Consider the following 16,938-nt stretch of genomic DNA (forward strand, 5'->3'; position numbering starts at 1 on the left):
TAATTTTATTATCTATTTCCTCTTGTAACATATAATTTCTTCTTTAGGAATTTAGATGCTATCCCTTTTAGTGCCTATATGTTTAATATTGATTACTTCATTGTCTATGGTCCCTTTTATCAGTAAATCATTTCCTCTCTTATAGAGATAATTAAGTCAATTTTCACTTGCTTTGTCTGAGATCATAACTGCTACCCCTGCTTTTTTAACTTTAGCTGAAGCATGGTAGATTTTGCTCCAGCCCTTTACCTTTATTCTGTGTCTATGTCTTGGCTTTAAATTTGTTTCTTATAGACAATATTACGGGACACAGAATTGATTCTTACCTGTTTACTAAATGGATAGTTGCTTGAATTCTCCAAGCAAGTTTCATAGAAGCCATAACAGATGACAGGCTCTGGCACACTCTCCAGGAAAAGCAGCAGGGCCTCAGCCACAGAGTGATTGCTCCCAGCTTTTGTGGCATGGTTAAGGAATAATCAAACCCTGTTGTCTGTGGTGAGGAAAAGGACAAGCTGGTATCCAGGCCTGTCGATGTTACCTTTGAACCATCACTCAAATATAATCCCTTCTCTCCTATGACACTGCCACCCCTCTAGGGCAGGCTCTCATTGCCTCATGCCTCAATGACCGCAATAACCTGGTGATAAGTCTGCCTTTTTCGTCTCTCTCCACTCCAATCCATTCCCCATTCAGCTAAAGTGATTTTCTTAAAATGCAAGTTTGATCATGTTACCGTCTGCTACTCCATAAACTCGAATTGCTCCCTATTGCCTGTAAGATCAAATAAAAAATGTTTTGTTTGGTATTCATAGCCCCCTCACTTTCCCGGCTTCTTACACCTTACTCCCCAATATGTATACTTCAATACAGTGACACTGGCCTCCAGGCTGTTCCACAAAACAGATACACTATCTCTCACCTCTGACCATTTTCTCTGACTCTCCCTCTTTCCCACTGATTACTGGCCTCCCTGGCTTCCTTCCAGTTCCAACTAAAATCCTAGCTCTTAAAAGGAAATCTTTCCTAATATCCCTTAATTCCAGTGTCTTCCCTACCTTAATTATTTCCTATTTATCCTGTATTTAGCTTCCTTTGCTTTTATTTGTTTTTATGTTGTCTGCCCCGCTAGATTATAAGTTCCTTGAGAGAAGGGACTTTGGCCTCCTTTTTCTTGGCTTTTTTTTATATCCCCAGCACTTAGCACAGTGCTTTAGTAGGCACTTACTAAATGTTTATTGATTGATTGATTTTCCCTACTAGAAGGGAAGTAGTCAGAAGGCCACCTTCCTAGATCCTCCCACTTCTCAATTATCTCCCAGGGTAGTGGATGAGAAGACATGGAAGAGAGCCTCCACTGATGATGGCTTCCAGTCCTTAGAGAAACATCTCTTTTAAGCAGAAAACACATATTCAATGGGAGAAGGATACAGAGGGTGTCGGGCATTCCAGTGTCCAAACAGTCACGAATCAGCTCAAACTCGGACCTCAGACCTGGCTGCTGAAACAGATCTTCCTTCAAGGGGAAAAGAATTAATCCTAGTAAATGTTTTTTTTCAGAGCATCTCTAATATTTAATGTTTCAAAAGCTGGAAATAATCATAGACATGAGGGAAAAATCGAAAGCCTTGGAGAATCATCTGGGTCAGAATGGTAGACAGACTGGCCTAGACTAATTTAATTCCAGGTCCTTCTCCACTATGGACATATTTATGATGACAAGGCATTTATTACAAAGTCCTGCCCATTTCCACAGAATAAGGATGATAGTAGTACAAGGGAAAAAGCTGTAAATGACTAAGCTTCCTGCATTTGCTGATAGCAGGACTTTTTAATGTCAAAAAAATTTAAAACCCCACTTATCCAAATGTAATCAACAAGACTAAAAATGATAAGTGTATTGCCATCAGATCTAATACCCTTTATATTTATCATTTTATTAAACAGTCTAGAAGCCTTATGTATAAGTTTGTCATACCATTAAATATGGCATGCACTACTCTAAAGATGCAATTGAAAGGAGTCCATCTATAAGTGAGAAGAAGAGGAGAATAGCAAAAACTTGTCTTGCTCTCCCTCATATAAAAGAATAGTAGGGTCATTTCTACAGGTCTGCCTTTGATAACAATAAATAATAATAGCCAGTCTTTATATAGGACGTCAAAGTTTGAAACATGCTTTACAGTTATCTCATTTGATCCTCACAACAACCCTTTTAGCTAGGTGCTGTTATCAACATTTGCAAATGAGGAAACCAAGGCAGAGGTTAAGTGACTTTCCCAACGTCATACAATTAGTAGTTTTTGAATCTAATTCTGAACTCAGTTCTTCCTGACTCTAGGCCTGGTTCTCTAACCATTTCATTTCCTAAATGTCCCTTCAGGTGTCCCTGAAGTCTCCTGACCCAAGGTTCTTCTTCATACTATCTCTAAATCAGTCTCTTGCATGGACAGAAAGTCTGCACACAAGCTCACAGAACCTAGAACCCTAGAATGTTAGTTCTGTGAGGACGGGCCTTTGGAGAACTTTAAGTTCAACAATTTTATTTTCTGGATGCAGATCTCTGAAGATCATTTTATGGATAAGAGTAAGTGAATGGCTCAAGGTCACCCAATGAGTTGGTGACATAGTTAGAACTAAAACCAGGTGTCCCTATTACCAGTCTAGGTTTCTTTATTCCAAAGGATGCTAAATTCCCCTTCAAGGATGACAACAAAATTAGAGAAATGAGATTTCCTGGTCTGATACCAGGAGGAGAGCCATGCCACTGCTTCATTCAATGAAATACTCATTCAATACATTAGCACTATAGAGGTGCCCAAAAGCTTTTAAAGCACATCTATTCTGTTTTTGTTGGCAACAAAATGGCCCCTGGGGCTTGGACTCTACAGTCCTTCCTTGGAGAAGGAGAGCTGCTCTCCACAGGGCCACCTTCAAATGAAGGCTGCTTGAGCATGTTGTTGATGCTCTTTCTAAAGGTGGCTTGGGTGGGTTCCTTGGACATCATCTACCTGCTGGGAAGCATTTCGATATAAGTGATCAACCATCATCCAGAGCTCTTTGGGGATCTCTAGAGGCTTCTCTTCCCGTGTTCCATCATCTTCTGTCTGCAGTGGCATTAAGGTCTGAAAGGGAAAGATGGTCATGAAAAGATTCAGCTAACTAGTGTAACTTCCCCCTTCTGCTTTAGTGGCTCCAAGAAAGAGATCTGACAGAAAAAAGAATCTATGAAAGAGAAGAAGCATTTCTATATAACAAACCCAACTTACCATTCCCCATGGCAGAAAATGTCAATTAGATTAGGTAGGTTATTCCAAATTCTGAGAAGTTCAGAGTAGTTCCAGTGAATTAGCTAAAATATAGGCTAAATTCTCTACAATCAATCCAAGATAACTAGTGAAGAGGGATGGTATAGTCTAGTCCATAGGTTCTCAACCTCTCAATTTGTAGCAATGAGAATACATAATGCATATCAGGTATTTCCATTCCGAATCATAACTGTAGTAAAATTACAGTTTTGAAGTAGCCACCAAAATAATTTTTTGGTTTGGGGTCACTGCAACATGAGGAACTGTATTGAGGGGTCACAACATTAGAAAGGTTGAGAACCACTGGTCTAGTCCCTTATCTATAAATGGTTTTGAAACAAATGATCTATGGTTTCCTCCCAGGTTTATGAGTCTCTGAAACAATATTGAAACAATAATGAAACAATGAAATTCCACACTGGGAATCTGGAGGACTGTATTTTAATTCTAGCTCTTTCATTAATTTGCTTGGTGACCTGGGACAAGTCACAATCTCTCCTAGCCTCTTTTTTTTTTTTCATCTTTATAATAGGAAAACAGATCCTTGACCCTGCTTACTGTAAGGGGAAAAAGTGCAGATCTCCCCACTCAACTGTAAGTAGAATGTTTATACTTTTGGTGATTAAATCTAAAAATGGGTAGGGGAGTTAATTTAATCTTCACAATCAAGGGAGAAATTTAATTTAATCTTCACAGTACCTCATAGGAATGCCATAAGAATAGAATAACAAACCATGTAGAAAATGCTTAGACAAAATCTACCCAGAAATCATCATCACAGCTTGCTTCTAGCTATTTGAATCTTATTAGAAATATTCTCAGATTTTTAGGCCTCAGTTCTCCCTTATTTATGTTTTCAAAAGACCTATTTTTTTCATTAGTGTGGTTATTAACTACTTCTCCTGGAATAGACTGCTTCAAGCTTCCTTGTCTTAGTTACCAAGTTTCCAGGGAAGACACTAACAACCTATCATCAGGCATGATATTAAAGCCTTTCCAAAACAGCAGTACCTGCCATTGTTTGCATTCAACTAGAACAGTCTTTGAAAAACCCAGGGTGACCTCCCTGTGATAATGAGACAGAAGAAAACATCAGTGAGGGCCAGTAGATTTAATACAAAACAGAATAACAGTAAGACTATAGGAAATAAAATGCTGCCTTAGACTTGGCAAGTCTCCTGGAGAAGTGGGGACAAGAAAAACTGGTTTTGAAGTTATAGAGAGGAAAATTTTGATTTGGAATAAAGCTTAATGATTAGAGATGCCCAACAATGGAATGGCCTCCATCATGGGAGGTCTTCAAGAAGAAGCTGGGTGACCACTTGAAAGTAATGGGTAGTCTTACTTTTAAGATACACTCAATGACCTCTCTGAGACCCCTTTCCACTTTGGGGATCTAGTTGTTTTGACATTCCTCAGGCCTGAATATTTAATTTGTGAGCAGTGGCCACTTTAGTATAAAATGTTGTTAACTCACCAGTTCTCTAATGGTTTTAGGTGCCAAGTCCTGGATGGGCTCCCGCATGTAACACAAAGTGTAGAGAGGGGAACCAAAACAGCTGGGCAGGTAGTTCCCAGACACAGACAAAAAGTAATCCTTCCCCCTTTCCAGGTGCAAAACCAGAATGTCTTCAATTTGGTCCTCCCCTGAGTTGAGCTTTGTAGCAGTGGTTTTATTAACAAACAGTTCCAATTCAATCTCAATGGTAGAATCTACAAAGAAAGGGAAATATGAGGCAGTGGAGGGGAATGGGGACTCAAAAGGACAATAAGTGAAAGAAATCAACTGATCAGCAAGTATTTATTGAACTAGACTGTGTTCACAACACACTACTGGGCACTAAGGTGGATGACTTGGAAGTTCTTATGATCTACTTGAGAAGACAACTATATTGTCACACAACAAAAAATTCAACACTTTAGGTAATAAATACTAATTTGACATAGCACAGATTATAAATACAAAATAAATGTATGGATTGGTTTCTTCTCATAGAAAGAAGGGGTCAATACCAAGCTAGTAGTGAATATAGTCATCTCAATAATCAGTGTATGAATTATCCATAGAAAATGTTCAGTCCCTGGGCAGCATTCCTCTGCCACACAGCTCTAAAAATATGATATAAAAATAACACTTGAAGTTGAAGAATAATATGGTGCATCCTACAGTCAGATATAAACATTTATAGATGATTCACCTTTTTTGACAGATGTAAACAACTGTAGATAATCAATATTTTATTACAGCAAACCACTGAAGACATTTCCAAACAATCGCAATTTCAGTAACTATCCTCTGCTTGCCTACCTCCTGTGGCTGTTATATTGCATGTATGTGGCACTTCCACAGAATGACATAAAGTGCAATGCAGCAGAGCACTGGGAGAGCCTCCACATCTGAGGGCAAAAGATATAGGAAGGAGCCCCATTTCGTCACTTACCAGCTGTATGACCTTAGACATGTCAATGACCTATCTCAACTGGTTTCCTCATCTGTAAAATGGTGATATTTGCCCTGCCTAATTCAAGGGGTTATTCTGAAGATCAAATGAGAAAATGCCCAAGAAGAGCTTCCTAACAACCTGAGGCACTATCTAAATGTGATCTTCTATAAGACTGTGATATCGAACCTCTAAAACCACCTTCCTTTGTCCTGGGAAACAGGATTGTTTGTTTGTTTTTCATTTGTTCAGCCAAATAAGAAAGAGGAACTCACCAGGCAGAAGGAAGCCCTTGCTGGGGGTGGCATTCAGCCACTGCTTACAGTAAGAATTTTCACCAGGCTTGTTGATAAATTCAAACTGGCAGGGCACTTGTCCATTAATAATCGTGAAAGATTCTACCTGCAACTGCATATATTTCACATCCTGGAAGCAGAACTAAAAGAAGACGAGGGGTCAGTGAGTACCAGCACTTTTTCTGGGGTTCCCATGCCAAATCATCCCCAAAGCCATAATACTTGCAAATTCTTGGGGAAAAAACAAGGGACACCTTCTGTGGCACAATACTTACTCTCTATTAATCACTGACTAATAGCAACAGCCCCTGGATTTCTGAGTTTAACAGAGTAAGAGAACATTGGTATAATGGAATCAAAGTGTTGGTATAAATAAATCAGTGGGCTAGTTAAAATTTAATTTTTCTAGACACAGCAAATATCAGATTCCATGCCTACAGAAAGTTTATTCTAACAAGAAGCAAAGATGTCATTTTAAACAGGCCTTTGCCATATAAAATGACTGTAGAAGAGGGAGTCAAGATGGCAGAGGGAGAGATAGCACAACTCACCCAACATACCTCCACCACAATAGCCTAAAAAACACACTCTATTGAATTTTAATTGGGAAAGTCAACAAAAAGTCAGAGTATCACATGAGCTTCTTTAGCTACTCTTTGATCAATTTAGATGACTCATTTAGTAGATTTTCTCATTTAGTAGATTATCTATGACAAACTGTCCCAAAGAGGCTTTCCCCCATCTCTTCCCACACTGTTACACTATCTTATTTCTCTTCCCTTCTTGGTACCATCAGTTATGTGATTTTTTTATCAGTTACATGATAAAGAAATGTGGATGCATTGTACTATTAGCCAAAGCAAAGCATTATTAGAAAGGCAAGATTGCTACAAAATGAGCTTTCACAGACTGAATTCCAGGCAATTGTGAATAAATTGGGATTATACAGACCAATGTCTATAGATTAAATGTAGACCATATTCTAAAACCTGTGAATTTATACTTGGCCCTGCCAACCCACAGGCAATAACTCCACTTCACAAGGCAAACAATGGTGCCTACTATTTCTCAAGATTATGCCAGATGATGGTCTACTTAAAGGGTCTTAGAGAATCAACTAAAAAGCTAGTAGAAATAATCAACAACTTTAGCAAAGTTTCAGGATACAAAATAAACACACATAAGTCATCACCATTTCTATATATTTCCAACACATCTCAGCAAGAAGAATTAGAAAGAGAAATTCCATTTAAAATCACCCTAGACAATAAAAAATACTTAGGAATCTATCTGCCGAGACAAACACAGGAACTATATGAACACAACTATAAAACACTCTCCACACAATTAAAACTAGATCTAAACAACTGGAAAAACATCAATTGCTCATGGGTAGGATGAGCTAACATAATAAAAATGACAATCCTACCCAAATTAATTTACTTATTTAGTGCCATACCCATCAAACTACCAAAAAAATTTTTTTACTGAATTAGAAAAAACATAACAAAGTTCATTTGGAAGAACAGAAGATTAAGGATATCCAGGGAAATAATGAGAAAAAATGCAAAAGAAGATGGTCTTGCAGTACCAGATCTCAAACTATACTATAAAGCAGTGGTCATCAAAACAATATGGTACTGGCTAACAGACAGAAAGTAGGATCAGTGGAATAGACTTGGGATAAGTGACCTCAGCAAGACAGTCTATGATAAGCCCAAAGATCCCAGCTTTTGGGACCAAAATCCACTATTTGATAAAAACTGCTGGGGAAATTGGAAGACAGTATGGGAGAGATTAGATTTAGATCAACATCTCACACCCTATACCAAGATAAACTCAGAATGGGTGACATTGAATATAAAGAATATAAAGAAGGAAACTATAAGTAAATTAGGTGAACACAGAATAGTATACATGTCAGATCTTTGGGAAAGGAAATATTTTAAGACCAAGCAAGAGTTGGAAAAAAAAATCACAAAATGTAAAACCAATAATTTTGATTATATTAAATTTAAAAAGTTTTTACCAACAAAACCAATGCAACCAAAATTAGAAGGGAAGCAACAAACTGGGAAAACATCTTCATAACAAAAACCTCTGACAAAGGTCTAATTACTTAAATTTATAAAGAGCTAAATCAATTGTACAAAAAATCAAGCCATTCTCCAATTGATAAATGGGCAAGGGACACGAATAGGCAATTTTCAGATAAAGAAATCAAAACTATTAATAAGCACATGAAAAAGTGTTCTACATCTCTTATAATCAGAGAGATGCAAATCAAAACAACTCTGAGGTAACATGACAGCAAAGGAAAGTAATGAATGCTGGAGGGGGTGTGGCAAAGTTGGGACATTAATTCATTGCTGGTGGAGTTGTGAACTGATCCAACCATTCTGGAGGGCAATTTGGAACTATGCCCAAAGGGCACTAAAAGACTGTCTGCCCTTTGATACAGCCATAGCACTGCTGGGTTTGTACCCCAAAGAGATAATAAGGAAAAAGACTTGTACAAGAATATTCATAGCTGCGCTCTTTGTGGTGGCAATAAACTGGAAAATGAGGGGATGTCCTCCAATTGGGGAATGGCTGAACAAATTGTGGTTTCTGTTGGTGATGGAATACTATTGTGCTCAAAGGAATAATAAAGTGGAGGAATTCCATGGAGACTGGAACAACCTCCAGGAAGTGATGCAGAGTGAGAGGAGCAGAACCAGGAGAACATTGTATACAGAGACTGCTACACTGTGGTACAATCGAATATAATGGACTTCTCCATTAGTGGCAATGCAGTGATCCTGAACAACCCTGAGGGATCTACGAGAAAGAACACTATCCATATTCAGAGGAAAAACTGTGGGAGCAGAAACAAGAAGAAAAACAACTGCTTGATTACATGGGTTGAGGGGGATACGATTGGGGATGTAGATTCCAAATGATCACCCTAGTGCAAATATCAACAACATGGAAATAGGTTCTGATCAAGGACACATGTAATACCCAGTGGAATTGTGTGTCGGCTAAGGGGTGAGGGAAGGAGAGGGAGGGAAATTACTTTAAAAGATTGCTCTATAGCAAAAATGAATAATATGGAAATAGATATTGAGTGATAACATTTGTACAACCCAGGGGAATTGCTTGTCAACTCTGTGAGGGCAGGAGGGAAAGAAAATGAATCATGGAAACATGGAAAAAATATTTTTAAAAATAAATTATTTTTCAAATCTCTGCAATGGGTGTCAAAATTAAATTGTCAGATGAGTTTGATGCCAGAATTATGACTATGTCCCTCCTACCTCTCTTTTGGACAGGGTCACTGATGGGATATTGGCATTCTCCATCTTATCCAGGGATCGGACAATCTCTTCCAGGGTCTTCCGGTAGAGCTCTTCATTGACTACTTTTACCTGGAAGAAAAATGCTAGAATTTCAATATTCTGCCAGGAATTGGCTTCTCCTGTTTCAGGAAAGAGGGGGCTCAAAGCAGAGGAATGGGCCAAATGTATAAATAACACAAGATGAGAATTCTCTCCAAAAAATGAAGACCTGGGTGTTGTCCATTCATTAGCAAAGATTCCAAAGTGAAGTATATAAACAGGCTCCCCTTGAGGCAATGCATGTGCTTTTCAACCTCCCTCGCTTGGCCAGAGCCAAGCTAACAGCCAAGTTTTGATTAGCAGCTCTGCCAAGAGGTAGGTCCAACATAAAAGATGATGGGTGTTTGGCACCATGTGACTTTGGCTCCTCACAGGCTGGGAGCAGATACTTCCTGAGGGCTTTGATTTAAAGAGATAGAAGCAATGTGACTAGAAATGAACTAAACCTGAAAAGCAGACACTGCCTCGGCTAAACACAGCTTTTCACTTACCCCAATGTCAAATACCGCACTAACTGGCTTGTGGTCGCTGGTCTTTAGAGCCATGTGGTTCTGGTAACTCAGCTGAGTAATGTTTTTCCCCTTCCACAGGACCCGGTCACACCAGGCAGGGGCTCGGCACTTTTCACTGCAATAAAAAGAATTCCAGTGTGTAACAGACAAAGCCCTGAGCACTTACCCCAGGATCTAATCTGTGCCTGAGTAGAAGACTGGAGTAGATCCCATTATTTGTCAACATTCACAGGGTTTAGTGATGATCATGGAAATCATCTATAGAGTGTTGCCTTAATAATAATTTGGTAGTAGTAAGACAGAGCGTCTAGGTAGCAAAATGGATAAAGAGCTGGTTGTGGGGTCAGGAGGACCTGAATTCAAATCTGATCTCAGACTCTCACTAGCTGTATGACCCTGGCCAAAAAAAAAAAAATCACAGTTTGACTCAGTTTCCTCATATGTAAAATGGAGAAAGAAATAGCAAACCACTCTATTAATTTTTTTAATTAAAAAAAATTTAAGTAACTCTTACCTTCTGTCTTAGAATCAATATTGCATGTTGGTTCCAAAGCAGAAGAGTGGTGAAGGCTAGGCAAAGGAGATCAAGTAACCTGCCCAAGGTCACACCACTAGGCATTGTTTGAGGTCACATTTGAACCCAGAACCTCCAATTTCTAGGTTCTCAATCCACTGAGTCACCTAGCTACCCCAAACTCTAGTACTTTTGACAAAAAACAAACAAACCCAAATGGGATCATGAAGAGTCAGACATGATTACTTAAAAAAACAAGAAGTAATAATACAGATTACCTCTCCTTATAGTGATTTAGTTTATACTGATTCTAATTGTAAGGATTTGCCCAAAGAAGAGAAAAAAACAGTTTACATTCTTGGTTTCAGCTCATAGCCTTTAAAACTCTCAAACCAAAAAACATCTTTTGGTCTATTATAAATATCTTCCTAATTTGTTGCTTCATGGTTCACTGATTAAAAGAAGAATCTAAATTAAGCTGTATCTTTTGAGGGAGTAAAGGAGAGTTTCTATGACTCTTATAGAGGTGTGTCCAAGACCCAAGTAATGGCCAAGATTCATTCCTGACACATTGGAGCAGCAATTCTCAAACTTCTGGATTTCAAGAGGCCTTTAGGCTTTTAACAATTATTGAGGACCATATCCTCCTACGCATAGAGATTTTCTTTATGTGAATACTATTTATTAATAAAACATCTTAGTATTTTTAAATGTTTTTATATTTTAATTACATTTATATATAACATACTTTTGTGATATGTGAAAAATAAATAATACATATAATTTATATTTTTAAAATAGTCCTCATGAACTCCCCAAAAAGACCTCAGGAACCCTCTTCCAGGAATCCTTGGACTATTCTTTGAGAATCACTGCCCTTGAGAAATGCAGAAATAAATGAAAGGAAAAGTCAATATTAATAACTCCTAGAGCTCAAAAAATAGAGTACTGAAATAAAGCTGAGAACCATAGAAGAAAATTCTATACTCTGCAATTTAGTCACAAGCCTGCTGGAAATAATTTTATTAGATTAAACTAATACTAAATATTTCTGCTTAGAGACAGGAACAAAGGTGGGATGAGCTTTTCTCTGGATTAGAAAATCTTTTTCCCCAAGTCATTCTGGAGTTACAATTTATAGCATTCCTACACAATGTGCAAAATTTCACAAGACAAGATGTGTTTAAAGAATTCAAGTTAAAATTTGGTTAACATTTTGTTTCATGAAACAGAACATTAATTGCTTCACTTGCTATATACCACTGCAGAATCATTTTGCTAAATCCTTCATTCACCATTCCTTTGAAGGATTCCCCCTTCTAGGTGGTTAAAGGTGAAGTTAAGCAATGCTCTCATTAACTGAAATAATCAAAGATTTCTTCCTTTTTTAAAGCTAATCATTACATTCATCTGGTCAAGGTGTAGGGGAAAAGAGCATAGCCCTGTAGTGGACCCTTCAAGAGTCTCCCTTGCCCTGTCACTGCCTTAATTCTATCAGAAGAAAAAATAAATGTTTTTTTTCCTCCCTGAAATATTTGTCCAATCTTCAAAGAAAGTGGTTAAGCTTCTGGTAATGGGTGGAGGGGGAGGACTCAGTCCAAGGCATTGCTTCAGAATTATAAAGACTAATAATGAGTTTCTTATGCAGGTGAGACCAAGGACTTTGTAGTATTATATTAATAGTATTTTGTAATACATGGAATTTCTATATGTAGCCTAAAGGGGGCCTCAGTATGCTTTCACAAGACAGAGAACCAAGGGAAAGAAAGCAGCCTCTGAGTCAAGTAGCATGACTGGAGCTCAGTGAGAGGATAAAGAAGATTAAGGTTGGGGGCCAGTAGGTGGCTCAGAGGATAGAACACCAAGCCTGGAATCAGGAGAAACTAGCTTCAAAACTGGCCTCGGCACTTCTTAGCCCTATGACCCTGGGCAAGTCACTTAACCCCATTTGCCTAGCCCTTGCCCTTCCATCTTAGAGTTGTTATTAAGACAGAGAGTTAGGGTTTTGAAAAAGAAGATGATGACTAGGGTCCATGTGCTTCCAAGATCTCCAGGGTTTCACTCTTATTCAATCATCTGCAACCTACCTGGTGTCCCAATCGTCAGAGCCCGTGTCATACTTGTAGGTAGGCTGGAATGATAGCTCCCCCTCTGTGAAGCCTTGGAAGACAGCTTTTGCAGCCACCTGAATTTTTAGCTGTTGGGAGAAAGAAAAGTAACCCCTAGTATTAGAATATGAAATTTCCTCTTAAAGGAGAATGGGTAGTCAGTGGTGGGAACCAGAGTACCTTATAATTTGTGATCAACTCCAACCTCTGAGAACAGGAATTTGTTAGCTATTCTTTTACCAGTACAGTAAAGAAAACCAAGCAGACTCCCAGCCGAGTATGAAGCCCCCAGATAGCCACCCTAATTTTGTCACTCCATCTTTTTTAATGGTCTTCCATAAAAAAGAGAATAACTGGGTCCAAGAGAGACTGATTGAATATCTCATGAACAACTAAACTGCTCATCCCCTCCTCATAGCCTTTCTTCAGCAAAATTTGGCCATTAGCAGCCATCAGAGCCAGGTCCCTGTCAACTATTTTCAGATCCCATTCCTGGCAAAAGGGGAAAACAGAAGGCATTCTTGAATTATTCCCTGGAATTTCATACCTGAAGCTATTGACAATGTTATAGAAAAGACTTACTCTTGCAGTTGGCGATCTGGTAGGGCACCTAAATGTTCATTTCTCAAAATGTATTGAGGAGGAAACAAAACTAGGAGGTAACAAAGGTGTTTCTTGAACCACTGTAACTAAGATCTTATAAGCCACCTGAAAAGAGTAGCACAAGGCACAAAATATATACTGTTGCCTTGGGAAAGACCACTAGAACAAGCCAGTGAAAAAAGAGGAGGCAACACAAAACTGAGCCTTTGATGCAGCAAACTAGGATATTAAGAAACTAAGATATGGGTAGCAAAAGAAAAGAAGACCTTCATGTTAGAAAAAGGATTGGAAAAAAAAAACAAGAGAATTTATTAGTGAAGAAAGTTAGAAGCAAAATGGGCTTATGTTGAGGATGACCACTCAATGGTTAAAACACTAGAGTTAGGGGCTTTCTTTATTTTGGAAAATGGGAATGAATAGAAAGATTTGAACTGATGAGAATAGTAAAGTTCTGAGAATAAAAGGGGACACTAAGGTCACTGAGATTAAGAGGAAAGAAAAAGATTATTAAAAAAAATAAAAGAACTTAGTGACAAAAACAAAAATAAAAGAACTTGGTGACCACATAAACCTATTCATTAAAAACATTCATATGATCTGGCCTCAAGACACTTCCCGGCTGTGTGACCCTGGGCAAGTCACTTAACCCCCATTGCCTAGCCCTTACCACTCTTCTGCCTTGGAGCCAATACACAGTATTGACTCTAAGACGGAAGGTAAGGGTTTAAAAAAAAAAAACATTCATATGTATGAACATATGAGACAAAAAATACACAAAGGACTGATGCTCTGGGAAAGGATTAAGTTAAATGGGCATATAAACCAACAAATTACATGAAAGAATTAGGTAGGAAATGAAGTTTTCTCAGCAATAACAGTTCTCAGAAAATCACACTGGAGAAAGATACTATGTATAGAGGAAGGAGGAAATGAGGAATCAGCTTGCTGAATAGTTGAGAAATCAATGTGAATTCAAAGAACAAGCACCTTTCCTCCTAAGAAAGTCTTGGTCCCCAATGAAGCAATGAGAGAAGAGGCAACAGAAACACCAAGAATTTTGGGAAAAACTGAAAAGAGAAGTGTCAGCTGCACATGAAGAATAGAGACAATAGAGAAATCAATTTGGTGGGGAAAATTTCCCAAGCAGTAGATTTGAGAGTCCTGACTTCAGAGACCCAGAATTTCTCCTCAGATGACCTGAGAGCCCAAGTGCATCGCTGCCCATATTCTGGCAGGAAGGAAATGGGATGCCTACCCAGGCTACTGATGGCTCTCTGTACCTGATCGTGTGTGTACAGGGTTTGAAATGCCTTCTCCTCGATGAGTTTTTTCACTTTTTCCACATCCAACTCTTCTATCCTGTAGTTGAGGTCCCCCAGCCATAGGATCACACTGTGAGGACAGAGCACAAGGGTGACAGGGTTTTTAGGCAAGCACTAGGGCACTCTCCTCAGAAGACCCTGAGATGACTGAGACTCAGAGAAGCTAGCTGGGAAAGCAATTCAGCTAGCCATAAAACATCTTTGCCATGTGTCTTCACATTTTGCTCAACTATCCCAATTCTGAGTTCAGAATGAAACAGCTTCCTCCTCACCTATCTCCCCATTCCCCCACAGGATTATTTGGGTGTTTTGAGTCTTATTTTTGAGTTATCTGAGTCTTATTTCAGTTCTTTGCCCACTTCTTGTCATGCTTGGACTCAACACGACAAGCCTAAAGAGTAAGATCATGCATCTCATTCCCAGGAGAGAGCTTAGAAGGTCCCTTTAAATAAAAGTTTGTGCAGCTCTCCAGGGGATTCCAAATAGCAGCACATATTCTGGTTCACCAAAGGCTCTGAAAACCTTGGTTTCTCAGGGCTCAGCTCCCAGAAAACACAAGCATTGCTCATTTGGCAATGACTGCACTCCTCTGGGAGGAATGTTAGTGTTTGATGACAAACATCATTTGGGTATGAAGGAATCGGAAAACTCCAGATGATACCACACACCCTGTAAACACCAAGGCTGCTCTATGAAAAGCCAACTACTACCACATCACTAGGCAATTTAGCACGGCAGCACACACACACACACACACAAATTAGATTAAAACATCCACAAGGTAAAATCAGCCAAACTAACACTCAAGCTGCATCTTCAAAACTGGGACTCTGCCTTTTCGACAAGAAGGAAGAACACGGCTGGCTGGTAAGACACACTCCTGGCCAGGTTCCCTAGAGAATGAAAGCCAGGCTGTCAGTTTCCCAACCCCCCCCCCCCCAAGTACCAATTGAAACACACACACAAGCAGGAGCAGATTCGAGGTTCAGCGCACCCCCTAGTGGCCATCACCAACATTCCACCAGCCTGCCTCCTTCCCATATATGCCTACCAATCTAATGGGAGCTGTCATGTAATAAAAGGTGTTTTAAAAAGAAACAGAGTACGTTAAAAAAAAATAGAAAAGAAGGAAATTGGGTTGGAGGGAAAGGAGAAGGATCACAGGGACATTCTTAAGCCCGAAGGATCTGAGCAGCTGAAGCTGACCACCAAGATAAACGGAGAAGAAGAGAATGCTCTCAGTGATCAGTTCTAATAGGGGAGGGAGGAAAAGAAGGACACAGATAATTCAAAACAAGATGCTTTTAAAACTGGGTTTGGGAGCAACCTTAGGATTTGCTGCGGGTTATCGGATTAACTCTCTCAATGATGTTTTGCTGAAGAGGGTCGATATTGATAGAAATCTGTACTTCCTAGAGACACACCGAATAATGAAGAGTCCAAGATGTCCAAAGTTTGCTAGGATAGTGAGGGGAAATAAATCCAGGATTGACACGTTTACAACAGACTTCATACATGATGTGTGTAAGCTGATTACATAACTATTCCCACCTATTTCAAGAGCCCCAAAGTGAGAAGGGACAATTGTGATGCAGTAGACGGGGCAAAATTAGCCACTCACTCATGCTTGCTGATGGTGAGGGGTGGAAGATTTGGGTCAACCTGGCAGAACTGCATTCGGGAACAAATGTCTTTGTAGTCTTGGTTCCTCCGTTCATACTCTTCAGTGTGGGCTGCCAGGTGGGAATTCACTATACAGATGCTTGTATTATGAAACCGGAACCGGATTGCAACTCCTCCTTTATTACCCTATAAAAGAGACCAAAAAAATACTATCTAAATCACAATTGATTATATTAGTATTCAAAATACTGCACTTTTGAATAGTGTTTTATACTTCTCAAAGAGTTCCCACAGATATTATCTAATTTGATGATCAAAACAATTCTATTAAGGCTTATTGTTGTACAGTTGTTTCAATTGTATCCAACTCTCTGTGACTTCATTTAGAGTTATCTTGGCAAAGATATGAGAGTAGTTTGCCATTTCCTTCTCTAGACATTTTACAGATGAGGAAACTGAGGCAGAGTTACATGACTTTCCCAGGATCATCCAGCTAGTATCTGAGAGCAGATTTAAATTCAATAAGATGAGTCTTCCTGACTCCCAGAAGGGTACTCTTTCCATTGTGTCATTTAGCTGCCCTCATTACAGGTAGGGCAAGTATTTTAGTCACATTTTACACAGGAGGATATCTAGACTTGACCAAGTTGACATAGTCACCCAACCAGTGAGAGAATGAGGATTATGACTCCAGTCTCTAATACTACCTTTCTGCTAGACCAGGGATTCTTAACCTGAGATCTGTGAACTTGACATTTGATTATATTTATTTATTATTTGATTATATAATATTGTACTTTGTAATCCTACGTGTTTTATTCTATGCATTTC

At 39.0% G+C, this 16,938-nt stretch overlaps 1 protein-coding gene across 6 annotated transcripts in view; it reads right to left on the minus strand.

Annotated features, from left to right (window-relative positions):
* The window catches only part of INPP5B (inositol polyphosphate-5-phosphatase B), a 79,515-nt gene that overhangs the window by 5,352 nt on the left and 57,225 nt on the right, over positions 1–16,938 (minus strand). For all 6 annotated transcript variants that reach the window (XM_007492820.3, XM_007492823.3, XM_007492824.2 and 3 more), the window contains 10 exons: positions 16,106–16,293; positions 14,443–14,554; positions 12,539–12,648; positions 9,917–10,052; positions 9,345–9,455; positions 6,025–6,187; positions 4,786–5,021; positions 3,012–3,125; positions 1,432–1,516; positions 327–454 (listed from right to left, as the gene is read on the minus strand). In XM_007492820.3, coding sequence (XP_007492882.1) covers positions 327–454; positions 1,432–1,516; positions 3,012–3,125; positions 4,786–5,021; positions 6,025–6,187; positions 9,345–9,455; positions 9,917–10,052; positions 12,539–12,648; positions 14,443–14,554; positions 16,106–16,293 — 1,383 coding nt within the window. The remainder of the gene's footprint in view (positions 1–326; positions 455–1,431; positions 1,517–3,011; positions 3,126–4,785; positions 5,022–6,024; positions 6,188–9,344; positions 9,456–9,916; positions 10,053–12,538; positions 12,649–14,442; positions 14,555–16,105; positions 16,294–16,938) is intronic.

The sequence above is a fragment of the Monodelphis domestica genome, chromosome 4 (genome assembly GCF_027887165.1).
Source record: "Monodelphis domestica isolate mMonDom1 chromosome 4, mMonDom1.pri, whole genome shotgun sequence".
Taxonomy (NCBI): domain Eukaryota; kingdom Metazoa; phylum Chordata; class Mammalia; order Didelphimorphia; family Didelphidae; genus Monodelphis; species Monodelphis domestica.